Source organism: Eptatretus burgeri, chromosome 3, assembly GCF_056783735.1.
Source record: "Eptatretus burgeri isolate ZD-2024b chromosome 3, Ebu_testis_v1, whole genome shotgun sequence".
Taxonomy (NCBI): Eukaryota; Metazoa; Chordata; class Myxini; order Myxiniformes; family Myxinidae; genus Eptatretus; species Eptatretus burgeri.
The window spans coordinates 3378545-3406328 of NC_140963.1; the positions used below are offsets into that span (position 1 = coordinate 3378545).

Below are 27784 nucleotides of genomic sequence, written 5' to 3' on the forward strand. Positions count from 1 at the left end.
GTTTACGAGCAGAGACGCAGTCAGCGTACTTGATGTGACCTTTATTCTTCTTGTTGAAGCCGGCGATGCTTGTGCAGCAGAAATAACAATCATCATGATGATTCTGCGGCTCACGCCATATCATGGGCACCGCAAATGGCATGCTCGCGCACTTGCCCACCAACCACTGAGTCAAGGTTGTGTGACAGCTTGTGCAGCAGATGTGTGGTGCCCAGCTCTGTTCTTGGTCCCCCACCTTACACCCGAAGTAGTGAAAGTAGGCGGCCTTCATTTTCACTGCTGTAGATATACTTCGCTGTTGATCTTTTTTGGTATACCGACCACAGACATAACAGAAGTTGTCAGGATGATTGGTACAGGAACGCCTACTCATCTTTATCTGAAAGAAAGAAATATAACACAAGTTAACAACAATTGTACGAAATAGACATGTTAAAGACATATGTAAATTTCATTGAAATCCTGACTTCTAGGCAATGGGAATATTTCTGTTCCTGAAAATCCTGACGTGATACAGCAAAACGGTTATGATTTTTGAAATCAGCGTACCCAAATTAGTCTTAATCACTTTACACATCTCCAGTAAAAAAAAAAATTTTGAAATTTGTTGTTCAGTGTTATCGATGTGTTCTTTTAACCTCGTAATAACCTTCCTCAAGCGGACGATTTCCTCACACTTCCTACAACAATAAGACCCCTCTGCTTCCCCCATTGTTGACGTGGCCCCCATTGAGCAACTGTTACATTTTACGTAGTCCTCTTCCTTTCTCCTTCTCCATTTATAACCTTCTTCACCCCCAAACTCCCAAGGCCCCAACTGACTTCACGCTTCACTTATCACGAGGCCTCGCCCTGCTTCTTTCAATAAACTAACTCAACTACCCGCTAAAACTGTTATGAACACGAAAAAACTAAATACAGTTCCACAGCCCCAGCACAAATCTCAAAAACAAAATACACAAAACGCTTTCAGACTGGAAACTTCGCTTTGGAGGGACTGGAAGGTGAGCTCTCCACCCAACCGTCCACGTGGGCCGAAATCCCCACTCTCACCTGATCCCCACACGATACCTGTGTGAGGTCGATGCTAACTAAGTTTGCCAAAGAAGGTGGAGCTCAGGTGGCATTTGTGGAGACGAAGATGTTGCATTGGTATCCACAATTACCAGCAATTTTCAAAGCTTGATGTTGGCGCACAGTTAAGGTGGCTGGCTTAAGATCTCAGGGTCATCAGTTTGAGCCCCTGTCATGCATTTAAATAATACCAGGTGAGTTTACTCAGCCTGTCATCCTTCCGCGGTGGGCAAAATGAATACCAGTTCACTTAACAGGGGCACTGCATCAGCGGTGAGTAACAAAGCACCTCTCTTCATTGCTTGGTGAGCGGATTGGCAAGCGGCCTAAAAAGTGGTTGATGCAGATCGGATGGCTGGTTTTGGTGTTGTGTCGGGCATGTTGGGCCGAATGGCCTTCTCCTGACCTCTGTAAAGTTTATTTTTCTTGATGAATGAAAGTTTTGCGCAACTCCATTTAGAATTATCTGTATCTTCAATTAATTCCTTATTTTACAACACCTGGTTATTGTTGACTGGTACACGATGAAGTCGAGAAGGGCGGTTGAAGCCATCATGATGTCCTTCAGTCAGTTTTACTGATCTCTGTGATAGTCTGGATCGAGCTTCGGCCCATTAATGTGAACACAACCGTGAAGCCGTCGCACGGCCGGCCATCTTGGACATCGCTAAAGGAAGGTACGTGTACATATAGTACACATGCATATAATGTATTGTTGCGGTTCTCGGAACCTCATGCATACAACAGATCGTTGTCCTGAGTCAGTTATTCCATTAATATACGTGCAGATAGATCCCTACCTTTTATTTAGCAGGATAGCAGGGAGTGCGTTGCGATGGGCTATTAGTTAGGTTATCAAATCATTTTTCCCTTCCATTCCACTTCCCACTCTTCCTCTTTTCACTGCTGAGGTAAATTTGCCTTGCTTACCACCCTCGTCCCGCTTGCAACAGCGTGACGATCCAAGGTGCTTTCATCTCGCTTGCTACCCTCGTTTCGCTGGCCACAGCGTACCACCGTCTACCCAGCAACTTGTTTTCAGAGGCAAAATACCGACATTCGGCTGGACACGCGCAATAAGCTGCACCGCCAACCATCTTCCCAAGGCCAGATGTGGGTGGGCCAGGCCGCCCTCTGGCTGAAACCCCGCCCAGAAAGGCAGACCACGTGAAGGGATGCTCCAATCGGCATGCTCGGCTCGGACAATGACGTCAGGTTTTGGCAAGGCTCCTCCTCGACTTCTGGGTTCTAAAAAGCGCGGACCTCCGTGTAGTTGGGTGGTTGGGAAGAGAATTGCAAGTTGGTTGGAAGGAGAATTGAGAGAGGTTTTTGAGTATTGAAGAAGGAATAAGGAGGAGAGAAGGAGTCATTGAGAGTGAGTGTTCCTGCCACTTGTCTCCGCCGACTCGACGTTGGGTTGACCCGCCCCTTGCTTCTCAACGAACGGACTCTTTCCTGGTCCTGCCTGCTGCTCATCTCTCGCCCCCCTTTGGACTCCGCTCTTCTCCACTCGAGCCCCTCCTGCAGACACGATCTTCACACGTACGGTTGTGGCCGAACAACTCAACCATTGTCGGGTGCCGCACCACGGCGCATCCCTCCCCCGAAACACTCAGGCACCGAGAAACTGTAACCTCAACTCCCTCCCTCCCTAGCTGCAAAAGTCCCTTTCACAATTGGGTTTACTTTGTCTGAGTGTGTGTCTGAGAGTGTTGGCGCTTGTCCGTAAAGTAAGCCTGTACAAGATCTTTTATTGTTGTGATTGTTGCTTTTCTTAATAATCGCATCAAGTCTGCACTGTCTGCTTTGTAAGTTGCTTGTATAATTGCTGCACCCCACACCTCTCTCATCTTTCCCTGCATTACACTTCCAATAAACATTTTGTTGTGCCACATGCTTTTCCTCGCTTATTATAAATAAATAATTGTTGTAGAAATGGTCCTAGCTCGCCTTTGTCTTTTCCCTCATTGGTCCAGCATGGTTTGAATCAAAGTCTAGCCTGGTCTTTATTCCCAACGGTCCATTCCTTCTAGCCGGCACGTCTTTGGCAGTGTCGCTCAGCTGCATCCGATCCGGAAAGGTGATCCGATCCGCTTGAGTGATCCGGTTCGGACAAGGCGTACCGAGGGCGTGGTTCCCCGGTGATTAATTAGGTAACCCGATTCCATAGGCGGGAGGACCCTCGGTCTTGCGGTTGAGTTATTGGCATCCACGGTCGGTGAAGCGACGGCCTACAATTCCGGGGAGTCTGGTGGGAATCGACGTAGCTTTACCCACCTAGTGGTCTTCTCAGCTGACCCCGCTGGCCCACAACAGTATACAAGTGAATAAATCAATTTATCGAGACAAATAAAATGGTGTGTGTGTGTGTGTGTGTGTGTGTGTGTGTGTGTGTGTGTGTGTGTGTGTGTGTGTGTGTGTGTGTGTGTGTGTGTGTGTGTGTGTGTGTGTGTCAGTGTGTGTCAGTGTGTGTCAGTGTGTCAGTGTGTCTCCTCCATAGCTCAAAACCATGAAACCGAGCAGCGAAAAACTTTGTATGCTCACAAAGAAAAGTGGGTGTTTTGGTTAATTAAAACATCCCTTTTGAAGATAATTAACAACCTTATTTAATTGCATCCTTCATCAGGTAATCCTTGGCCACCTCACTCTCTGTGGTCTGAAGGCGTTTCCTGGGTAACCTCGCTAGGGTCTGAAGCCGCCATGTTTTTTGGCCTGCTCAACCATGCCTTGATTTTGAAAAGGCTGCAACGATTTCTTAAAGATTTTTTTTCCCCCACTTTCCTCACTCGTATTGAATGCCTGTTCATGATCGCTATGAATCGTTGTGCACATCGCTTTTTTTAAGTACGATAGTTTTCAAATTCGGAGCTTGATATGATTGATATGATATGATATATGATATGATTTTCCACGATCTACTCTCATGGACTAATTAAAGTGTGCCATCGAAATATTATTTCAGTTTTTAGAACCAGATAATGTCCGGATTAAATAAGTGTCAAAATCTGTTGTGAAATCTGATAATTTAAAGAAATAACGAGTCTTAAAATTAAGCCGATATACCTATTTACTTTAAGCAAGCAAGGCTACGTTCCCTCCTTCTCCATACATACACAAGAAAATGTGAAATTTCAAAATCATTGAACTTACCTTTTTATGCTGTTTGGAGAAATATATTGAGTGGAAAGTTATAACGTTTGCGCAGACCCCGAACCGATGTACCATGTGACACATGCACAGACAAGCAGGCAAAATGACGGATTTTCTGTGATGTTTATTTTGCGGAACCAGCTTCATTGAGCTGCATGATTTAATGCATTCACTGCTTGACCTCGTGACCTGTCCCTATCCATAGTGGGGACTGCCTATCCATAGTGTCTGCAAGATCTGTGTCTATTTTTGGAGGCTTCATGAGGTGCTCTTCAGGGAATCAAAGCAAATCTGGTGAAAAACGGACGTTTCGTGCTCCGTCACCCCAAGCGGGCGGTTCGTGCTCCGTCACCCCGAGCGGGCGGTTCGTGCTCCGTCACCCCGAGCGGGCGGTTCGTGCTCCGTCACCCCGAGCGGGCGGTTCGTGCTCCGTCACCCCGAGCGGGCGGTTCGTGCTCCGTCACCCCGAGCGGGCGGTTCGTGCTCCGTCACCCCGAGCGGGCGGTTCGTGCTCCGTCACCCCGAGCGGGCGGTTCGTGCTCCGTCAACCCGAGCGAGCGGTTCGTGCTCCATCAACCCGAGCGAGCAGTTCGTGCTCCGTCAACCCGAGCAAGCGGTTCGTGCTCCGTCACCCCGAGCGAGCGGTTCGTGCTCCGTCACCCCGAGTGAGCGGTTCGTATACATGGATATGTATATATATATATATATATATATATATATATATATATATATATATATATATATATATATATATTGATTTATCTATGTTTTATCGATACATTTATATATTTTTTGTATCTATTTATCTCTTTATATCTACATATTTATAATATTTCTATGCATATATAAGTATATTGTGTGTGCATTGTCGAGGCTCATATGAGATGGAACACACAACAAGAGGGGCAGGAGAGGAGGGGACAAAACGGTGGGGAACAGAGACATTTGGAGGTCTGTGGAAGGGAGAGGGATGCGGCGGGTAACACGGGGTACACAAGATGGACACTCCAGGGACTTTCAGGAAGGAAAGCAGGGAATTTGAAAGAAGTGGGTTTGGGGTGGATTAACGGGGGTAGAAAAGATTGAGGTTTTGGATGGACGACGATCAGAGGTGGTGGCGAACAGCAGCTGTTTTGAAGGCCTGGAGGGATGAATGGGATTGAACAGAGTGAGGGAGCTTATTCTAAAGGTGGGGAAAAAGAGAAATGAAAGAGTGAAGGTGAGCAGTGATTCTTTATTTTGGTACTTTTACCAGAAGGGAGTTGCTGGTGGACCTTGAGCGATCTGTGGAAATATGGGGGAGGGGTGGCATATCGCAGACAGAGCGGGGGTGTATGGGGTGGGGGGTGGGGGGAGCGAGACCGGAGAGGAGAATATGTATGGGTAATTCCACGTAATAATGGACATGAAGCATAAAATTTGAAAATGTATTTTTCAAAAGGATTTCTGTTAGACGGAGTTTAGTTAGATCTGAATTTTCATAATTTATGCGATATTTACTCCGTGGATGATGTCACGCGGTTTGGCGGCCATCTTGAAAGAACTGCCTCAACGTCTTCTAACGGTAAGTCGTTCTGTCTGTTATCATTTTGTCGAAAATATGGCTATTTGTCTTCCCTGCCCCCACGTCTGTCATGTACGCTCCTCATCCCATACATCTCAGTTGATGTACTCATCAACATATTTGGTCCATTTCTCTCTGTGACTATAGTCTGCAAGATGGATATAGATCAACATCAATGAGGCATATGCAAGCAATGAGGCTTATACAAGCTGTTAGACAACCAAATGTTCGCTGATGTATGTAAGAGATATCATAGATATCATTTCTGTTTGAAATGTGGAGGCCATCGAAAGGGCCGTGACAGAGCTCCGGAGGATTCCAGAAGAAACCTTCCAGGGGTGGAAAAAGAGGATGGACAAGTGTGTGAGACTGGAGGGAAACTATTTTGAAGGGGACAAGCTGTGATTTCAATATATTTTTTGGAATAAAATTTCTGTGAAGTCATTCCTGTTACTTTTCAGACGGACCCCCTTTATGTTATTGATTTTGGGTTTTTTTCTATATTTAAAAATAAGGAAATGCAAAAGGCATATCTTGGCCTATTTCGAGTATCTCATTACAATAACTTTTTTGAAAAGCAATCAGGCAGAAGAGTAATCAAATTTAATGTTCATCGCTATTACCATAATTTTCTCATCAATTGTGCGTAATTTAAGTTATGATTTCAATTTCCCCATGTCCACAACATTAATAAATAGATCTTAAAATGGCAGGAATGGCCGAAAATCCAATAACTTGTTACTTCCTGCAGATATTCTGCCTTGATCACACTTTGCACCTCTGAGAGAAGGGTCACATCTGTGCTCACCTGTTCTTCATGAAATTGAGGACTTTTGGAAAATTGAGCATTCCTCATGGAGTAAAAACATCTCAACTATGGAACCTGTTTCCCTTGAAAATTCACATCAGCTCATCATTTTTTTTATTATTCACAATACCTTATAATTTTCCACTTACTTTTTATAAATCTGGTTTTCACGCCCCTATCTTCCATGAGGCTGTTTTGATTTTACTCGTAAATTAAAAAGACATCTCGGCCGTGGGCCAGATGGGGTCACCGTGCACCCCGCTCCCCCACCCCCAACTGAACAAGATTGTATTTTTTTGAAGTCTCGAGATGCTCTGAGCATGAAATGAAATGTTAACATTGAAAATATAGGGAGGCACATCGTATTTGAGCTCTTTTATGGGAGGTTCCATAAAAATGAGAATTGTGACTGCGTAGAATGTGAATTCCGAACCCGAGTGAACATGCTTTTTCGTAATCTCAACAAGATTGAACACTCACATTATATTTCAAATTATATCTTATTTCCTTGAGTTTCATTGCTTCTGCCACCGAAGGTGAAGGAGGTTATGTTTTCATGCCCGACTGTTTGTTTGTTTGTGTGCAGGATATCTCAAAAAGTAGTGGATGGATCCGGCCGAAATTTTGTGGTCAGGTTCAATGTGTGACAAGGACAAACTGTTTTGATTTTGGTGAAGATCCAGATCCGACGACTGGAATTTTTAAAGTGATTCTTCACCATTGAGAGATAGGGCTAAAAATGATATGTAGCACGATATCTCAAAAAGTTGAGGACGGATTTGGACGAAACGTTGGAATCGAGACTCTCACTTTGAGAATCTTGATTCCAAGGATGCCCGATGCACACTCTTTCTTGAACAGTTCATACGAGCATCATTCGCTCGTTCAATGTTATACCTCGTTTGAACACTTCGCTGTGTTCCCTGTTTTGGTGTTGATGATGTCTCTTTTTCTTCAAACTCCTTTTGAATAAGTGTGATGGTTTTGTGTGTTGAAAAGTACCTCTGAAAGTGATGTTCGTTTTCTCTCTGCACAACCACAGCACTTTCATAAACTTACATCCACGCTGCTATTTTATGACTTTCTTGCAAACGCAGGTACCCGGCCATTGTGTACTCCAAAAAAAAAAAAAGAAGGCTCATTGAAAGAGAAAGCAGACATGATGAGTACTCAACAGAACTTTAAACATAACCCAACTGGATTACTAAATGAGAACATCACTCAACTGTTTCATGTACGTTTCTACGGGAAAGTGGAAAGTTGTATTCAATAAATTTAAAAATCGGGGCAATGGCCCTGGGCTCAGCTGGTCGAACCAGGGAACCACTTGTCGGCATGGATAACCCACTTAATATGTAATGGAGAAGAAAGTAAATACCTATTTTGGGGGCAAACCATAGATATTTTTTTAAGGATGTGAACAAACTTTGGTACATCACAGGTGATGAAGGTTGTGGTCAAGTTTCATCTAAATTGTGCTTGTAGTTTCAGAGGAGGAGGTCCGAGTGTTTACATTCAGCTGACTCACTGACTGACGGACACCGCACGATAATAATACCTCACCTGAACAATTTTTGTTCCAGGTGAGCGAAAAATCGGTATTGACAGTGCCGACGGAAAGTCCACACCCTCTTTCAAATTTGTCACCTTTTGTTGCCTTCCAGCCTGGAATTAAATTTCATTAAATCAGACTTTTTTTTCCACCTTTATTTACGCATCGTAACCCACAACTTCCAAGTGAAAAACAAATTCTACAAATTTCAGAAAATTAAATAAAAATACAAAACTATAATATCTTGGTTGGATAAGTTTCCACCCCCCTGAGTTAATACTTGCTGGAAGCACATTTGACAGCAATTACAGCTGTGAGTCTATTGGGCAAGGTCTCTTCCAACTTTGCACACCTTGATTGGGCAATATTTGTCCATTCTTCTGTACAAAACTGTTCAAGCTCAGTCAAGTTACATGTGGAGCGTTGAGGAACAGCGATCTTCAAGTCATGCCACAGATTTTCGATTCGATTTAGGTCAGGGCTCTGACTGGGCCACTCAAGGACATTAATATTTTTGTTCCTCAGCCACTCCAGTGAAGCTTTGGCTGTTTGCTTCGGGTCGTCGTCATGATAAAAGGTGAACTTCCGTCCCAATTTGAGCTTTCTTGCAGAGGGCAGCAGGTTTTCCTCTTGGATTTTTTTTGTTTTGCTCCATCCATTTTTTTTTTTTTTTTTTTTTTTTTTTTTGTATACGTTGGTCGAGGCTCGTATGAGAGCTAACACACAACTCACAGCAAGGAGGCATGAGACAAGAGGGGCGGGAGTGGAAGGGACAAAACATTGGGGAACAGACACAGGTGAACTGTGGAAGGGAGAGGGATGGGGATGGGACGGGGAACATGGCGAGGGGAAGATGGACATTAAAGGGACTTTCAGGAAGGAAAGCAGGAGAATTGAAGGAAGTGGGCTTGGGTGGATTATCGGGGGTAGAAAAGATCGAGGATTTGGATGGGGGAAGATAAGAGGTGGTGGTGAACAGCTGTTTTGAAAGCCTGGAGGGAAGAATGGGAAAGAATAGAGTGAGGAAGTTTATTCCAAAGGCGGGAAAAAGAGGAATGAAAGAGTGAAGATGAGCAGTGATTCGTGATTTTGGTAGTTTTACCAGAAGGGGGTTGTTGGCGGACCTTGAGCGCCCTGTGGAAATGTGGTTGGGACAAATCACAGAGAGAGCAGGGGGGCAAGGCTGGAGAGGAGTCGGTAGAAGACAGAAAGACCACCGACCAACCTGCGGTGATTGAGTGAGAGGCCCAAAGACTCAGCTTCATTGCGGGAGATGCCAATGATCTTAAAAGCCCTGGTTTCGACAGCGTGAAGTCGAGAAAGGTGGGAGGCAGGAGCACCAGCCCAGAGGGGAGAGCAGTACTCCATCAGGCTACGGTCAAAAGCTTTGTAAGTGGTCAGGAGCTCAAGAGGGCCGAGGAAGGACTTTGCACGACGGAGGATTCCCAGTCGGCGACTGGCTTTTGAGGCAAGGTTGGAAATGTGACTTTCCCAGGAAAGGTCATGGCAGATAGTGAGACCCAGAAGCTTGAAAGAAAAGACTTCTTCCAGAGGATTGTTGAGAAAGTGGATGGGGGGTTTTGTAAACGGTCCTTTCGAAGAGACATAGTGAGAGTGTGAGATTTGTCTGGATTGAAAGACATGTTCCACGTGTTGGACCAGTTTGAACCATTTTCCCTTCCATCCTGACAAGTGCCCCAGTCCTTGCTGATGAGAAACATCCCTATAACATGATGCTGCCACCACCATGTTTCACAGTCGGGATGGTGTTCTTTATGCTCCGTTGGGTTTGTCCCAAGCATAATGTTTTGCATTTACACCAAAAAGTTCCATCTTGATTTCGTCAGACCACAAAAAAAAATTCCACATGGCTAAAGAATCTCCAGAGTGGGTTTTTTGCATACCTCAAATGGGACTCAAGGTCTGTTTCTTTGAGTAATGGCTTCCTTCTTGCCACCCTACTGTACAGGCCAGACTGGTGGAGTGCTTGGGATATTGTCACGTGCACACACTGACCAATCTTTTCCATAAAGGCATGTGGCTCTTTCCGAGTTGCCATTGGCCTCTTGGTGGCCTCTCTAATCAGTCTCCTTGCTTGATCATCCAGTTTGGAGGGATGACCTGACCTCTAGGGAGGGTCTTGGTGATCCCATATGCCTTCCACTTCTTAATGATTGTCTTGACTGTGCTCCAAGGGATATTCAAGGCCTTTGAAATATTTTTATACCCATCCTCTGATCTGTGTCTGACCACAACTTTATCCTGCAGGTCTTTTGAAAGCTCCACTGTGCTCATGGTTGAGTCTTTGCTTTGAAATGCACTACCCAGCAGAGGAAACCTACAGGAACAGGTGATTTTATTCTGAAATAATCAAAATCACTACAATTTAACACAGGTGGAGGCCAATTAAGTTGGTGTGTGTATATGAAGGTGATTGGTTACACCTGAGCTAATTTACAATTTCGATCATAAAGGGGGGTGGACGCTTATCCAACCAAGATATTCTATTTTTGTATTTTTAATAAATTTTCTGAAATTTGTGTAATTTGTTTTTCACTTGGAAGTTGTGGGTCACGATGTGTAAATAAAGGTGGAAAAGTCTGATTTAATGAAATTTAATTCCAGTCTTTCAGGCAACAAAAGGTGAAAATTTTGAAAGTGGGTGTACACTTTCTATAGGCACTGGATTTAAGGGACACCTCTACAGCATGGACAGGTTCTTCACTCGTTGATACAATCCTTTGCCAGCAAAGCCCCAAGGTGACAGTTTATCGTCTTACCGAGAATTTGACATTAGACGTTTCAATGGCTACTGCACCCTGTGCACATTCCTGTTCGCAAATAAACCGAAAATGGCTATTCTAACACTTCGGATTAACTCATAGGGCTGGCGGGATGGCCTCCAGGTATGCACCACTTGCGTCTGAGCTGTCTTGCCTGAGTTTGAATCCCAACCCAGCTATAAACTGTCACCCTGATGTTTTACAGGCATCGTGATTCATCAATGTGTGTGCCGTCCCTTGGAATGGGCGTCAAACGTGTGTCAACGATGTCTGCCATCATTAGTTGGTGGACATTAAACATTCCATGGTGTCCTTCGCAAGGAGTGGGCGAGCTGTCGTCGACACCCGAAACAAATTCCAAATTCTTCCTCGAAACTACTTCGTCCGAACATCAGGCCAGGCCAACCAGTTTATGAAAGACTTGGGCCAAAAACTTTCCCCAGCGAACCTCACGCGGTGGGAAAAATTGTGGCCATTAGATTGACTCGTCATAAACGATTGTATTATCTGCTCCGCATTGATTGATCGGTGTTTTGGGGGACCAGGCTTCCTCTTGCTTTCAGTATTATGATTAATAATATTATTTTTGGTATTACAAGATGTAGTAAAATGTTGGCTATGTCATAATGATACCGCTGCTGTACCGTTTAGCAATTGTATTTTTTTTTGTACTTGAAGTCCGGTGCATGATGCATGATGTTGCAGAGTTCACTTTGTTTTTTCTAATCGGGTGTTATGGCCTCATTTTTTTTTTTTATGTTGTGGTTTTTCTAATTTGGCGGCCTCATGGGCGTTCCGTGCTCAACAGCGGCCCCTTCTTGTTGTCGCACCGTTCCTATTTAATGCGCGAGTGCGATGTGTGTGCGTTGCACCTTCACAGAGCAGCTGCTCCTCTTCGCCCTTTGATCGGCACTTCACATCATCATCTCCAGGCAATTCGTCCGTCAGGTTTCATCTTCGCGCATTTATATAATACAGTAAATAATTTTTCTCATGTTTGAAACCCTTTTGATGTCGATAGTTAATATGTCGTGTGCATGCTTATTCGTGTTAAAAAAATCGAAGGTTTTTCGAATGAACATTTGTGTTGTGACGTCAAAAAGTGTAACATGCACAACTTGGACTGTTTTGAATGACTGCAACTGATATTGTTCGAAAGGACGGGTATTTATCAAATGACGCAACAACTTGTTTTATTGAGCTTTGAGAATATTTTACCATTTGCTCTCAGAACTGTGATGTGTTTGTGTGTTTAGTTCTTTGTGAGCCATGTGGACGTTGAACACCTTTCTGCTCGTTTCCTGCATCATTTCTGGTGTCTGGGCTGCAACCTTAGATCGTGGGCTCCGCACCAATCTCAGTGTGATCGAAGTAAGTTCCGCGATGAGCACGCACTTCACTGTTGTGTGCCACAACGCGTGCCCGGTGCACAACAACGTGCCCCGGTGCGCCACTAAGCATGCCACAACGCGTGCCCGGTGCGCCACTACGCACACCTAGTACGCCATAACGCACGCACTTGAAAGTTTTCTCTGATGTGGACACAATCATACATGTTTGAACCTTGTTCGCAGGATGAAGGAAAACGTGTGCACTTTGAAAAGCGAATGGAACCTTTTCCGCGCAACAGCGAGTTTGTTGGTTTGATGGGAAGGCGAGGAAATGGTGAGTTTGACATCAAGTCAAATGATCGCTCGAGGTTTACCACCATGGTTTCCAAGACCATTCCGGAGAGACTTAACTCGCTAAGTTCAGGAAGTCTGAATCCTGATGTTGGCTTAATGGTTAAGGTGGCTGGATTAAGATCTTAGAGTCCTGAGTTTGAGGCACTGTCGTACCCCTGAGTTGACTCAGCCTGTCATCCTCCCAAAGTTGGCAAAATGAGTGTCCGCTTACTGGGAAGAATGAGCCAATCGAGTATCCTGTGATGGAGTGGAAAACCATCGAGGATTGTGCAGATGGAAAACTGCCTTGGCAGCCCTTTGCGTCTGAAGACGTGAAAGGAGTGGTTGTTCTTCTTCACCAAAAACACAACTTGAGTTTATTTTCTCTAACAAGGGGTGATCACTAATTTTGTAGCTTATGTGAAAGAGAGAAGTAAAGTATTGGTGGTTTTTTCCGTAAAAAGGTGAAACTTGTTCTCATAAAAAACATTAACGACGATATGCTGAGTCACGGACTTGATGATCAACCCTCGAATAGTTGATTGCCTTGTCCTATAATATGGACGATTTAGTAAGATGGTTAGCCGTACATAAAAAATACAATTTCAGCTTCAAATATCAACTCCATTGATTTATTATGATTGTGTTCTGTTGGGATGCTACAGCCATCGCGTTCATCCAGTTTTATGGTCCGAATCCCGATGAACCACATCAACGCAGTCGCAACAGACAACTGATTTGTTGCTCCAAGTCGGATCACAGACCTGTTTACCATGACGCTGTACTCCATTGAGAAAGTGAGCCAAGCGATGTATCACATTGACGCTGATCGGTGCCATGTGTCAGTTTACAGTTTGCACAAATTAGCAAACTGAGCAAAATTGCCGGATGCCAGCATGGCCTTGTCCTGGTGCTCTCCTGCAAACCCAATCTGTCCTTTCACAAATGTGTACAACTCACAAGCGATCAGATGCATTGAAATCACTCAAAAAACCAGTGGTTATTACCTCCACCACCAAAGGTGAAAGAGGTTGTTTTCACCCCTTTCTGTCTGTTTGTTAATTGCCGGAATCTTTCGGATTTCGGCAATTATGTTGGTCGGTTGTGTGTGTGTCATTCTGTGTGTTTGTCTGTTTGTTTGTGTGTTTGTTTACCCTGTAGCAGCCACACTGTTTCAGCGATCATGACGAAACTGGGTGCAGACGTTGGCCATGGTCCAATTTAGACACTGGTCGTTTTTGGTGAATCTAGGTCAAAGGTCAAGGTCACAGAAAAACCGAAATTCTTATTTTCCCAATAACGTCCGCTAAAATGGTCGTATCGACTTCAAACCAAATCCAAAATGTGCATCTTCCAATTCTGCATCCAACCATATGTCTCATTGGGGGTGTCACACCAACACCCTTCTTAGCGGTCGGGGGTCGAATGTCAGGGGGATCAGGTCAAAAATTTCAAATTGCGATAAAAACGCCATTTCAAGTCCGATTGACTTCCAAGTTATGATCATGACCAAACTAAGTGCAATAACTCATGAAACAGTAGCACTATCGACTTACAAAACCAACTTGATTTCCAGGTTTTTGTTTTTTCCGAGATCATGGAGATATGACAAAGTTATTCTGGCAATTCCTTGCTCAACGAGCAATTGCATTTATTACTTACGAAATCTAAAGATTTCGTAAGTATATTGATGCCTTCCGTTTCTGTTTGTTTGTTTGTTTGTTTGTTTGTAGGCACGATAACTCGAGAACGGAAGAAGCTACCAATGTCAAATTACACCACGTGATTCAGGAGGGTGATGGCTAGCGCTGATTAGATTTTGGTCAAAATCGGTCAAAGGTCAAAGGCACAGTGAGGTCAAACATCCAAAAAATGATAACTCGAGAACGGAAGAATCTACCAATGTCAAATTACACCACGTGATTCAGGAGGGTGATGGCTAGCGCTGATTAGATTTTGGTCAAAATCGGTCAAAGGTCAAAGGCACAGTGAGGTCAAACATAATTCCGTTAATTCATGTGGAGAAATGGAGTATTTTTGCTTCGCTCGATGTTACGGGTTCGTTTTAACTTTGATTTTAATTTTGTCTTCGGTTTTTGCGATCGCTTCGGACGCTTAAAACTCGGTTGTCAAAATTCTGGAACAGCGAAGAATAACTAATATATATATATATATATATATATATATATATATATATATATATATATATATATATATATATATATATATATAATAAGTCTTTTATCAGATTCTTCTGAAAAGTAATACACCTATTATCTGGCATATCCTGCTGGTGCTGAATCACTTTTTTAAAAATAAAAACAAAAAAATGGAATTTTTATAAGAAATCTAGTTTTTGTCTGGGACTCATTATCTGCAAACCACAATGAATTCAGAATTCAAGCTCCCCTTGGGCTTCTGACTGATTCATGCTTTTATTAGACAAGGTCAGAGGTCAAGTTGACGATTTCGTAAGTACCAGTCTATGACTGCTTGTTTGTTTGTTTGTGTTTGTGTGCAGGATATCTAAAAAAGTTGTCGACGGATTCAGATGAAACTTGGTGGACAGGTTGGGTGTGTGGCAAGTACAAATTGATTCAATTTTGGTGAAGATCCCAATCTGGATCTGGATACAAGAATTATTTAATTTTTGAAGTGATTCTTCACCATTGAGAGGGAGGGACAAAAATGATATAGCACTGTATAGCGCGATATTTCAAAAATTGATTGGGCCCGATATGTTCTCGTGGATCAGGCATTACGTGGCGGAGGTATGCGCTCTATCGAGTGCCCTTCTAGTACAATAAGTATTTAAAGCACATGGGGCGGGAATACAAAAAGGAAGAAAAACAATTCAACAATCCCTCGACTCGCAATATGTCCCCTGAGTCAATGAAGGAATGGCAATTCCTTCAATAAGTATGTCTTTAGGCCTCATTCATTCCTCAGTAGATAGACAAAAGGTAGAATTCACAAGACAGGAATACCCGGGCGGCGTCCAGCATGACGCATCAAGTCCCAAGTGGCGACATGGCTTGACAGTCCAAGTTTGGATGCAGAGTCGGGCTGAGGGGGAGAGGGGATGTTGCCTGCTGGGTGGGGGGCATGGTTATTAGCCAGCGGAGGGAAGGCTAGTCTCGTGGAGACCCTGATGGAGTTCATATGTGGCTTCGCTGCTGAGCTTCAAGGGCATCTGCTCCCCCGTTGTTCACGACACACTTTTTTAAAGCTGACCTTTTTTTCCCCCTACTCTGAGGCAGCTTAACGGATCGTTTTGAAACTCAGCATGATGATTCACCACATCGATGCAGAAAAACCAATGGAGCTCTTTTTAATGGAGGTCGTAGCACCGCTCGCGTTCTCTCTTTTCTTGTGTACAGTTCATTTGAACATCTATTTCTCCATTATTTTGAACATAATTCGATGAAAATCTTACCAAATTTCAAAACTATCTGTCCGTGCTATCGCTCACCTGAGAGTTTTACGAATTAACTCCAATGGGATACGTTCGCAATTCGAACTTGTTAAATTTCCATCTGGGTGGAAATGTTCTGGCGGTGTTCTGCACCCAGTCCTATTCCTGATCTTCATCAATTATCTCTCTGGAAAATCCTCTTCATCTATTTGCTGTTAACTCCACCCTCTGCCATGACATCCCTCATCCTTCAGATAGACAGGAAGACTGCAGCATCTTCCCTCTCTTCAGACCTTGAAAAAAAATCACAAGATGATCAAACCCTTGCAATATGTCTTTCAGTCCTGAGAAATCTCACTCTCACTATCTCTTTTCAAAAGGACCATTTGGCAAACCCTTCTATATACTTTTTAAACAATCGTATTGAGGAGGTTCAGTCATTCAAACTCCTGGGTCTCATTTTTATTAGCCCCCAATTCTTCCCCTCACCCATTGTTCGTCCAAGTCTCTGTCTCGACTGTATCCTGGCCTTCAACTCCGCTGTTGGTGTTTTCCCCTCCATCTACTGTTCCTTTTTGTCCTGTTGCATCCCGATGCGTTCAGTGTATTAGCTCTTCCATGAGCCTCAACCGCGTATACAAAAACAACAACAATGTAATCTATGTTTGAACATCATCACATATCGCAAGATTCCATCATTGATGGTTCCCCAGTAGTTAATTTTAAACTCTTAATCCTCTTCATTTAACCTCTCACTTAAATGCCCTCTTGCTTTGAAGAACAGGAAAGAAATGGGTAGGGGAGGGCAGAGAGTTGTGGTGGGGTGGGGAAGGAGACACAGACACAGACACAGACACAGACAGGACAGGCCTTTTTGTCCTTTTGACACTTTGGACCCCTTTAGACCCTTGAAAATCATAAGACCCCAAAACTCCAAAAAACCCCTAGGACCATGTCGACCTTTTATAATTCAAAGACCCTTAAAACCACGAAGACCCCAAAAGACCCATTTTGTCACCTTGTATGCAAGCCAACAACAACAGCCCTCCATTGGGAGACGACTGTCTGTTCGACCTGGGAAGATTCATTATCATCATCCGTGGGTCACCATTATTGATTTATTTTCAGTGTTTCTCAGGGTTTTGTGGTTTCCCCAGCACCACCGCCACTTGCTTTTCACATCCTGGGTGACAACGCGCCCCTCTTATCACCACTTAGGAAAGCAGATGAATCGGCTTTGGAACAATGTACATACTCAGATCTGAATGTTTCGGTTGGATACTTTGAGCCAATTCTTCCTTGTGTTTCCCAAGTTCAATCAAGGATGTGCTGAAATGTGAAGGAGGGTCAAAATGTTTTCTTTAATTGGTCTGCATCAGCAAATCCCGGCACAGACGTTTGTAATTTCTGTGTAGTTTTCAGAAATTGTGCCACACGTTTCCTTCAGGGGGGGACGGTTAGTTTTGTAACGCCACTGAAACTGGTCATGTTTTAGCTTTGAACATTTTTGAAAAAAGGAAAATCTATTTAACCCACTCCCTTCCTTTCCTTTGAAATCCTTGAAAAATTGTTGGCTTAGTAGATTCAAATATAACTTTCTCCCCGAACCAAGTACTACTAATAATATTAACTAGCAGGGATGTGTGGAACATCCGTGCAATGTAAAATGTCACTTCAACTCCTCAACAGCCCCCCCTCCAAAACCACAAGTTATTCCAACCCTCCAGCCAGAACCCCAAGTCCTTCACCCCCCCTCCCAACCTTAAGACTTCAATCTCCTCCACATTCCAAGCCGCCAAACCTCATCATCTACCTCCCCCACCCTCACCGCAACTCCTCAACCACCCCTCCCATCTCTGTCCCATCTTTGCTCTCTCTCTCTCCCCCTCCCCTTCCAACCTCAACTCTCTGTCCTCCCCTACCCCCTCAGCATTCTCACATCAATTATTACCTCCACCACCAAAGGTGGACGTATGTTATGTTTTCACCCATGTCTATCTATCTGTCTGTCTCTCTGTGAACAGGATATCTCAAATTGTCTGTCTGTGGACGGATTCATCGAAATTTGGCAGAGAGGTTGGATGTGTGACGAGGACGAATTGATTCGATTTTCGTGAAGATCCGAATGTGGATTCAGATATGAGAATTTAAAAAATGTTTCAAGTGATTCTTCACCAGAGAGAGAGACAGACAGACAGACAGACAGACAGACAGACAGACAGACAGACAGACAGACAGACAGACAGACAGACAGACAGACAGACAGACAGACAGACAGACAGACAGACAGACAGACAGACAGACAGACAGACAGACAGACAGACAGACAGACAGACAGACAGACAGACAGACAGACAGACAGACAGACAGACAGACAGACAGACAGACAGACAAAAAAGATTTATAGCACAATATCTCAAAAAGTTGCAGCCGGATTTGGACAAAACTTGGTGGATGAGTTGGTTTGGTGACAAGAACAAGCCGATTCGATTTTGGTTGACGTCCAGATTCAGATCCGACCTATCAGCAGGATACAAAATGAAAACTGTTCAGCCTGACTGAGCAATGTGCTCTCCCGAGTGCAGTTGCAGTTTCATACTTTTTCAGTGCCTCATCGATGGAGTGGAATATTTAACTCTTTCCCCTCCCCAATCATACCATCACTGACTTCTGAGAAACCACGATCGAAACAGCAATAGCATGGCTCCGACATGTAATGGCCTGTCACGATCGCCTGTTCAACTCATAATTCCACAAGATATTCAACTCACAATCCCGCAAGATATTGTTACGAATTTGGGAATTCGATTGCACACAACATTCAGGTTCCTTTAGTCAGTTATGTCGATAAGTGCTTGTTTCCGAGATAGTTCACCTTCCATTGTTTAATGGGCAGAAATCGATTAAGTGCGCTGCGCGGTTCAATTTAATAGTTAGTGAGCGATCATAACACAAAGGAAGACGCCCCTCCCCCTCTTCTGCAAAGAGGAAGAAGAGCCCTCCCGTCCCGTGATTCATGGCATCAACAACTCCCTCCCACCCGTGGTTGAGCGGGGGATAGATCACGAGGGCATGAGTCACGCCGGGTGCGGGGGAGGGGGCCGATAGGAATAAAAAAGGGATACTCTGCTTTGTTCGGGCTGGCTTTCAGTAGTAGGCCTTCGGGTTCTGTTTGGCTTGGGTTAGGGTCGAGGCTCTTTGAAGGCTTTTTGCTTCGGCTTGGCTTTCAGCAGACCTTCGGGTTCTGCTTGGCTCGGTTCGCTTTTTGGGCTCTGGCTTGGTTCATCGAAGAGAGAGGCTTTGTTCATCGGAAGAGAGTTGAGCTGGTTGCTTGGCTCGGAGTTCTTGGTTCGTGTTGAGAAAGGCTTTGTTCATCGGAAGAGAGTTGAGCTGGTTGCTTGGCTCGGAGTTCTTGGTTCGTGTTGAGAAAGGCTTTGTTCATTGGAAGAGAGTTGAGCTGGTTGCTTGGCTGGCTCTTCTTGGTTCGTGGAGCTCTTTGTTCTCCGCTTGGGTCCTGGCTTGGTGCGACTCATCGGCCTCATCTTGGAGGTGGTTCTTCGAGATAGCGACCCATTGACGGGAAGGATCGCGGCTCACGGCGATTGGATCCAGCTCGCTCTCGCTGGAGCCCGGGTCCGAACAGTTTGAAGACCACACGAGGTGGAGAGGTTCGAGATAGGTTCTGGGTTTCAGCTCATCTGTCCTCCGAGCTGGAGTCAGTTATTAAAGGCATCAGCCACCATTTCGTGTGTGTGTGTGTGTGTGTGTGTGTGTGTGTGTGTGTGTGTGTGTGTGTGTGTGTGTGTGTGTGTGTGTGTGTGTGTGTGTGTGTCCGTGGGCCCGTCTAAGTATGAAATTGTTAAGTGCTTTGTGTGCTGTAAATGTTTGCATTGCATTTCGTATCGTCGGTATAGTTTTGCCCTTACGCGCTTCCCTAGTTCCCCATGATTATTAATAAATACCCCAATTGTTAAATGTTTTCAGCTCGTCGTGTCGATTCTTTCATTGACTGAGCATTTCGTGTGTTGGTGGTTAGAAAGCCATTGGTTTGCCGTAAAACGGGGACATTCGGACCGATGGTTCTCGGCGATTAAGCCGCTCGGAATCGCGCACGGGACAGGCTCGCTTAAGCGGTTTGTTCCGTACGAGTTCCGTCGAGGGTGGAATACCCCGGTCGTTGGATCACGCAGGTATTTAGGTAAATTGAAGATTGGCAATTGACCCTACCCCACGTGGTCTGCACATTGGCGTATTTCGGTTCCTGCACAAGGACCCGTCGGCCTCGGAGTTATCCGGGCGGCGATCTATATTCTGGGCATTCGGTCGGGCCGACTCGACTTGCGGCTCCGTCAGAGCGGTCTGCTCGCGGCCGACGCACCGTCACCGTAACAATATGCAGAGACCCTGTGAAATTGCAACTCTCAAGTGACCAATCAGCAGCCGAACTATGCCAATAAACGACCTGAAACCAATTATGTTTTTCCTGATTCATACACTCGTATACACATCGTGAAAAGAAAATAATGACACATGATTCCTTTAACAATCTCGCAAAATTCCCAGAACTCCTGGGAAAAAAACTTTTCTCATGACATGGATTTCATGGTACCTGGTCAAGTCGTGTAGGATAAAATATTCGGACGTAATAGCAAAGGATCCCTGGATCCTCTGTGCTAAAAGCCCTTGCTTGAGAGAATGTGACATGTTCAAAATGTCTATTTCATTGCAGTATTTCAAATACTTTTTTTTAGTTGTCGAAAAACGTTTAATTTTCTCAGGATTTGTTTCAGACGAGTCTTAAAACACGTGTCAGCGACAGTCAAAAATGCAATCACAAAACAATGACATCATAAGAATACATTGTGGGATAGACTGAAAGGATTTAGCTTTGTGAGGCCTCAAACCACATGAAGTATTTAAACATTCATAACCCGAGACCCACAAACATGTCACTTTCCTTTTTCTTCGAAGGAAACACTCCTTTATCCAAATATCCACACGAAGACCCACTCGTGTAATCGCAGTAACCGACACGGGCAACTTGCCGCCTTCCTGTACACCAGAGGCCTGCAAGGCCTGAGAACTGACACGGAGCAAACAAAATGGTGGCAATTCGCCAGATCCAGAAATTATGTAATCTACACAATTTATTTCCTTCACATAATACTGTTACATCGAAGTATCCGTTAATACGGAATTCCTCAGAGCCGGGACCTCTCGTCCTGAGGGATGGTCAAAGCGGTCTTTTTAAATGCACTGCGTTCAGTATTACTCTTCTTTACCATTCCACAATGTTGTCCAAATGAGCTGAAACAACGGCAAACTCACGGAAAGCAGATGGCTGAAACACGCTCTTACCTTTTAAAGGATTTATATATATATATATATATATATATATATATATATATATATATATATATATATATATATATATATATATATATTTATATATATATTTATATATATATATATATATATATATATATATTTTTATATATATATATATATATTTATATATTTATATATTTATATATATATATATATATTTATATATATATATATATATATTTATATATTTATATATATATATATCTTCTTCTTTCGGCTGCTCCCGTGAGGGGTCGCCACAGCGGATCATCCGTATGATCCGCATCGTGATTTGGCATATGTTTTACGCCGGATGCCCTTCCTGACGCAACCCTGGTCGCCTCTTACGACACAGGGATATGGTACACCTATTTTAACCGGGGTATACACCGGCCCAGTACACTGGTACTCATTTCGCCGACCTCGGAAGGATGACAGGCTGAGTCAACCCCCTGGTGTATTAAATATATATATATATATATATATATATATATATATATATATATATATGTATATATATATATATATATATATATATATATATATATATATATGTATATATCAAAGCACAGGGAAGAGGGTTGACAGGACGCTAGAATAAACGGAACAGACCAAGCGAGTCAAAAAACTACAAAAAGGAGAATGGGATGCTCAAACTTGTATGCAATGGAGAAATAAACCATAAACCATAACCCACTAGGCACCACAGTTCGCACTTTTATAACACAATAATGCAGGCAGGACTTCCTTTTTCTTTGATGCACAGGGTGGGCACAGGACTCGATGGTGTCCGCTTTAGAGACCAGGATGGAGATGAGATGGGTAGGCAGTGATGGGTAGGCCTTCAACTTGGCCACGTGGTCCCCTTTTGTCCTTTTTCCTCCAGGCCCTCCGAAAACACAGAGTGGTCCCAGTTTGGGTCAATCCCAGATGATACTTCTCCTTCAAATAAGGTCTCCATCCTCCTTTTCACATAAGCCTCTCTTGGTGCTGTCCGAGTTGACTCTCATGTAAACCATTCTTGCATACCGTTCTCTCCAAGTGGACTCCCTAGTCTCGACTCCCATGCAGGACATTCTAACCTTCCTCCTCCTCCTTCTCCTCCTTCTGGTGCTTCTGGGCAGACCCTTCTTCCCAGGTCTCGCCCACGAGGGTGGCCCTTATAAAAATAATCGTGTCTTTTCTTCCGGGCTCGATAGCCCACTATGCTGTCATTGCTGGCAAACAAATGCCAGAGAGAACGTAATTGGCCTCGTTGCACACCTGTGACGTGTGCCTCTGCTGTGGGAAGTCCACACCTAGCCCTACCCACAAACAAGAGGGTTTGCATGTACATAATTAATCTCTACCCTGTCTATAAATTACATATGCTGCCTCCTTTGCATCAGCTGTAACAAATGACTTACTCTGACAAATCCCTGGTACATGGCAATCTAACATGAAACACAGACTATACTACATTTACCACAGTTGAGCTATGGATCCCTCCCCCTCTTCCATGTAACAATACGGATGTGAAAACAAGTCCGTGCACTTCTCCCACCTCTCCCTCACCCTCAATCCCCTCTCACACACACTGCACAAGGAAGAGGGGGGAGGGAGGGGGAGAGGATCATGCACAGGGGAGAGGAGGGGAAGGAGAGGGTGTGGAGTGACTTTCAGTACTTCTGCCTTGACTTGGGAGGATTGACTTGATTTTAGAGAGGGTTGAACCGACCTTGACTAACTTACTTATGTTGTTCATTTTTAAACTTGAAAGCATCAAATGCACTTCACTTCACAAATTATAAATTCCATAAAACCAAACATTAATAAATATCGGATTCCATCATTGCTCCACAAAATCAATTTGTTACGTACAAAGTTTTCTGAAGTATTGTTTTATGATATACTGTAGTTAGAAAAGAGTTATTACTTGCCAAAAACAAACAATTTATATTTTCCCCAAGAACATGAAAAACAAGAAAAAGAGCAAGCAGAGATTGCAGACCCTTGCCAGGACTTATTTTGTGTGGTGTATTTTGTGTGGTATTTGTGTCCTGGTGTGTTACATAATTAATGAAACATAATTAGAACTGCCACTCTATAACTGTGATGATGACCGGGTACCAAGACGTCCCACTTTGATTGGACACCTGACCCTGACCCATGACGTTTTTTTGTTATTCAATTGAATTCAGAATGGGATTAAAATAAATTAAATTCAAATCAAATGGAAGACCAAATAGGTACAGTCCTGCATTGGAGTAATCAGAAGGAGCCCAAACAAGAAAAAAAGCAAAGATGAAGTCATCAGGAGGAACCTGGATAGGATTCACATTTCAGCTGCTACTCCTCTACCCTCAAACCCATCTAGGCACAGCCAAGTGAGCCTTATTTAAAAAAAAATAAAAAAATAAAAAATATAAATGAACCGAGATCAGAAAATTAAACAATTCTGGCTGCCAGATCATGTGTCCAATCAAGTTGAAATTTATAACATGTATTCCCTACCCCGACAAGATCATAAATGTGAAGTTTCACATCGATTGATTAAGCGGTTCCAGAGAAAACATTTAATATTTTTCTTCATTCCAATATGACTGCTAAATCATGTGACCTATCAATTATTCCTGAACAAACTTGTACACGCAAGGCTTGGTGAACACTTGTGTGAAGTTTTCCCTCGATCTGTCCGGCCATTCTGGAGGAGATGATTTTTTTTATAGGTTTTCGGGTAAATCCAATATGGCTGCCAAACCATGTGGCCTATGATGTCGTATGTGTGAACCTTTTCTTCCTCATGGATAGGCAGTCATACGTGTAAAGTTTCACCTCGATCTGTTCAGCTACTTTAGAGAAGAAGATTTTTGAAGGTTTGTTTTTTAAACAATATGGCTGCCGAATTGCGTGATCGATGACGTCATCAAATTTTTTTTTTCTGTGGACGATTTTATCCCTAAATGACCCTCCAAATTTTTCATACTGTTCAGATGTGGCGTTCTACATTTGCAATGATGACGTCATAATGAAGGCACCTATGACATCACAATCACACCCATTCCCCAGGAGTACTTGCCATCTGCCAAGTTTCAATTTTTTCCTTGATGCGGTTTCAGAGATACAGAGGTCCAAAGTTTTTTTTTTTTTTCCCGTTTTTCCAACATGGCTGCCACACCATGTGACCTATGATGTCGTCATCATCATTAAAAAAATTCTGCACGAGTAGTCGCACCAATGGTGAAAATTTCATCTCAATCCGACAAGCACTTGCGGCGATAAACACAAAAGTTCTGTGTGGACAAACAGACAAACAAACAGACAGACAGACAGACAGACAGACAGATGGACCCAAACTCAATACACTCTCCTTTGGTGCGGGGTAAATATAATGATACTACAGTTCAATCCATAACTTCAGTTTTCCCGAGAAGGAAACCCTATCCTTCCACGTCTACTCCCCCTCTCTCCTCTCCCCGCTTCTGTACATTTGAGTCATTTATTTAAACAAAATTTATGCAAACAAAAACGAACATACCGATATGGAGAATTCAGAGGAGTTTCAATAAGCAACACAGTCTTCCTCCGATTCTGCAGTGCATGGAAACTTTGAATTCTTTTATAGTCTTCAGTGAGACTATATCTGTTCATCCTCCAGACATCCTGGCACCATGGCTGACGTTTTGGGGTTCAGGGGGAAATGAACTCGCAGCTTTGTGGCAGCAGCCATCTGGAGGTCAGCTTAATTTCAAGGGCTATGGAATATTTATGACCTGAAGGTTGATGGGAGTTCTGGTCATTATTTTCACACATCCCATTTAAGGTCGACTCTCGTTTCCAGTCAGACTTTCAGGCACCAGTATATAATTATTTATATATCAGAATCCATTAATAAGCCAAATCAAATAATGGGTGATTCTATAACACTGAATATAGATTGAAGATTATTTGGAAGGCCAATCTGTTTTGGGGAACAAGGGGCATTTTTACTGGGCAGATTGATTATCTTCCAACACAGAAAAAGAGACATAAGGTCATTTAAAATGCAAATATATTATTAAAATAGATACATGTTCATGCACATAGATGTAATTATCATGCTGTGTTTGAGTACATTTCCCATTAAAGGGTTATAACAACACATTGTGCTATATCCGAAAAACATTTACTTTTTCAAGTTAATTATCAATCAAGTTTAATTGGCAGCATTTTAATTTTAATTTTTTTTTTATCGCCCTTAAACCCATTATGCTAATTTTGGAAAAATTTGCATTGATATTTCAAATCCATAACAAACACTGGATTGCATTAAAGGGGGAAGCCTGACATAAAAGTCAACGACTCGAATTTAAGTGGTTGGTATTTTTCTACAATGTCCTTCACAACAACTTGAACATTTTCAAACTTGCGCTGATGTGATTTTGTATTCCTGTGGACTGACTGATCGACCTCCGTACCCATTATGATTGGAAAACTTTGTTGATTTGTATACGAAGCTGTAATGTAAAACTTTTTGCTTTGTAGAATTTGAATTTCCTGAAGAATCACAACATGACTCGAGCAAGGCATCACCCAACGAGAAGTCTCTGCTGACTTGGCTGGTTTTGCGTCTTCTGGCCACACGTAGAGCCAGCCGCATGATCAACCTTCATGAGACGCCATATTGAGATCGCAACCTGCTTTGTATATTTTCCAGTGATGTCTTTATATACCTACGTCGACTTGCTTATATAATCTGAATTGTACAAAATCGAACTCGGTGTTTGTTGTGCTTGATACGTGATGTTGTGGTTTGGACTGTCATGGTTGTGTGATGAAAACAGAATGTGAGCATTGGCTCTCTCTTCGTCTTGTATTTTCGCTTCACACAGTATTTTGTACAAAATGTCATCAGAAATGGTGTTTCGAGGTACAAAACGGGAATTGCGTCAAAAACGTGTGATTTTCTGGGTCCTTTGGAAAAGAAACAAAGTACGGGACTCAAAATGTATTAGAAAATGCATTGTGTGCTCGTACGCTGTGTTTTGGTTTTGAATTGGTTTATTCATTGGCACAGAAACATTGGTGTGGTCCATTTGGGATATGAAGAAATTATAAATGGAATATAATACTTTCTATAGCATATTTGGTAGATATTAATGATGTACCATGGTAGATATTGGGCCATGAAACATTTGTATTGTTACTTTAAAAAAAAAAAAATCTTTATTATGAGTTGACCATACTTAATCAAAATATAGTAAGAGTGGTTCAAATTCAACCTTGAATTTTGTTTATAAAGGACAGAGTATTGTGTATAGATTATTAATTTTAAAGGAAATTTGGCTTTACAGTCCTACAGAACAAGAGCAAAAAATTTCGTGTTTCCTGATTAAATGCACTTGTTGAAAATCAGGATGAACAGCAGATAATTATGAAATTACTCAACAACAAACATGTCACTGTTAAATACAGTACACATAATATTGCCCACGTCTTATGGTTAGATTTAATCGGTGGACATTCAACGATGCAAGAGGGGAAGAATACTTCCCCCTGGGAAGGCACATAGCACGGTCACTTAAATAGTTTAAAGGTATTGAATCACACGAATACCAACTTTGCTGATTGATGGCTGTGTTTAAAGTGACACAATGGTTATGTTATTGCATGAAATTGGTATCTCTGAAATTGAAGATGCAATTGGACATTTAAGAAGGAAGAAAGCATGTGGGGATGAGAAAATATCAGCTGAGATGCTTAAATAGTGTTACAGATCTTGGGTTTGGGGCTCGCCACCAGGGGAAGCACCCGGGTCCCTCCCAAACGCCCGGTCCTGAGGCTGTCGGGCACAGATGACACCATGCACCGGTGGGTTGCCAGGCAACCACGAACGCCAAATGGCACTGCCAATCCTGGCAGGGTTACACTACCTCGAGTGATACCTTAACTGTTGACGGCCGAGTCAATTGGGGTCTCATGCCCTCAGCGCACACTCGGATTACTGCTAAGTGATGCATTGAGTTTGCACTGGCCAACAAAGTAAATCTGGCAAGTTCAATTTCCCATCTAACTGCACTTGTACACTGTGTCGGACCAATGAAGGAAAAGATAACTGAGACAGATTGGAAATAGCAACAAGAAATTATTTATTACAAACACACAAGTAAGCACTCATTTAAAAGCAATGTTAGAAAGTCTTTGATGCTGTGCTATATATGTAAATGCTTTACTGCTGTGCTTGTGAATGTTTTCTTGCAATCTGTTGATGCCATGTTGGTGTAATGCGATTCTGTAATTCTTACCTTTTTTCCCATAATCTCCACTGGAAAGGGAGGGGAACTTCTGGTTTTTGGGCTCACTGGTGCCTCGTGTGTGTGAGTTGGTTGCCGCCATCTTTTCCTTGATTAAATTGTTGTGCAGTAAAGGAGTTTCGGTGTCTCATCCTG

General features: G+C 43.1%; 1 protein-coding gene across 4 annotated transcripts; it reads left to right on the forward strand.

Annotated features, from left to right (window-relative positions):
• The first annotated feature begins 11750 nt into the window (after positions 1–11750).
• Positions 11751–27762, forward strand: LOC147029304 (uncharacterized). Of its 4 annotated transcripts, none has more exons than XM_085872259.1 (4): positions 11751–11908; positions 12188–12302; positions 12506–12596; positions 25881–27762. In XM_085872259.1, exons 2-4 carry the CDS (start codon positions 12201–12203, stop codon positions 26021–26023), a joined length of 336 nt encoding a protein of 111 aa, XP_085728385.1. In that variant the 5' UTR covers positions 11751–11908; positions 12188–12200; the 3' UTR covers positions 26024–27762. The 4 variants fall into 4 exon arrangements, with proteins under 4 accessions (XP_085728385.1, XP_085728386.1, XP_085728387.1 ...); XM_085872260.1 differs by having other exon boundaries at positions 11765–11863; XM_085872261.1 differs by having other exon boundaries at positions 11772–11879.
• The last annotated feature ends 22 nt before the right edge of the window (positions 27763–27784 follow it).

Bases quoted from the DNA above. Each gene is read 5' to 3' on its own strand.
- LOC147029304 (XM_085872259.1), top strand. From the start codon at position 12,201: ATGTGGACGTTGAACACCTTTCTGCTCGTTTCCTGCATCATTTCTGGT. The intron at 12,303-12,505 runs GTAAGTTCCGCG...CCTTGTTCGCAG, and splicing joins CCAATCTCAGTGTGATCGAA to GATGAAGGAAAACGTGTGCA. The intron at 12,597-25,880 runs GTGAGTTTGACA...TTTGCTTTGTAG, and splicing joins GATGGGAAGGCGAGGAAATG to AATTTGAATTTCCTGAAGAA.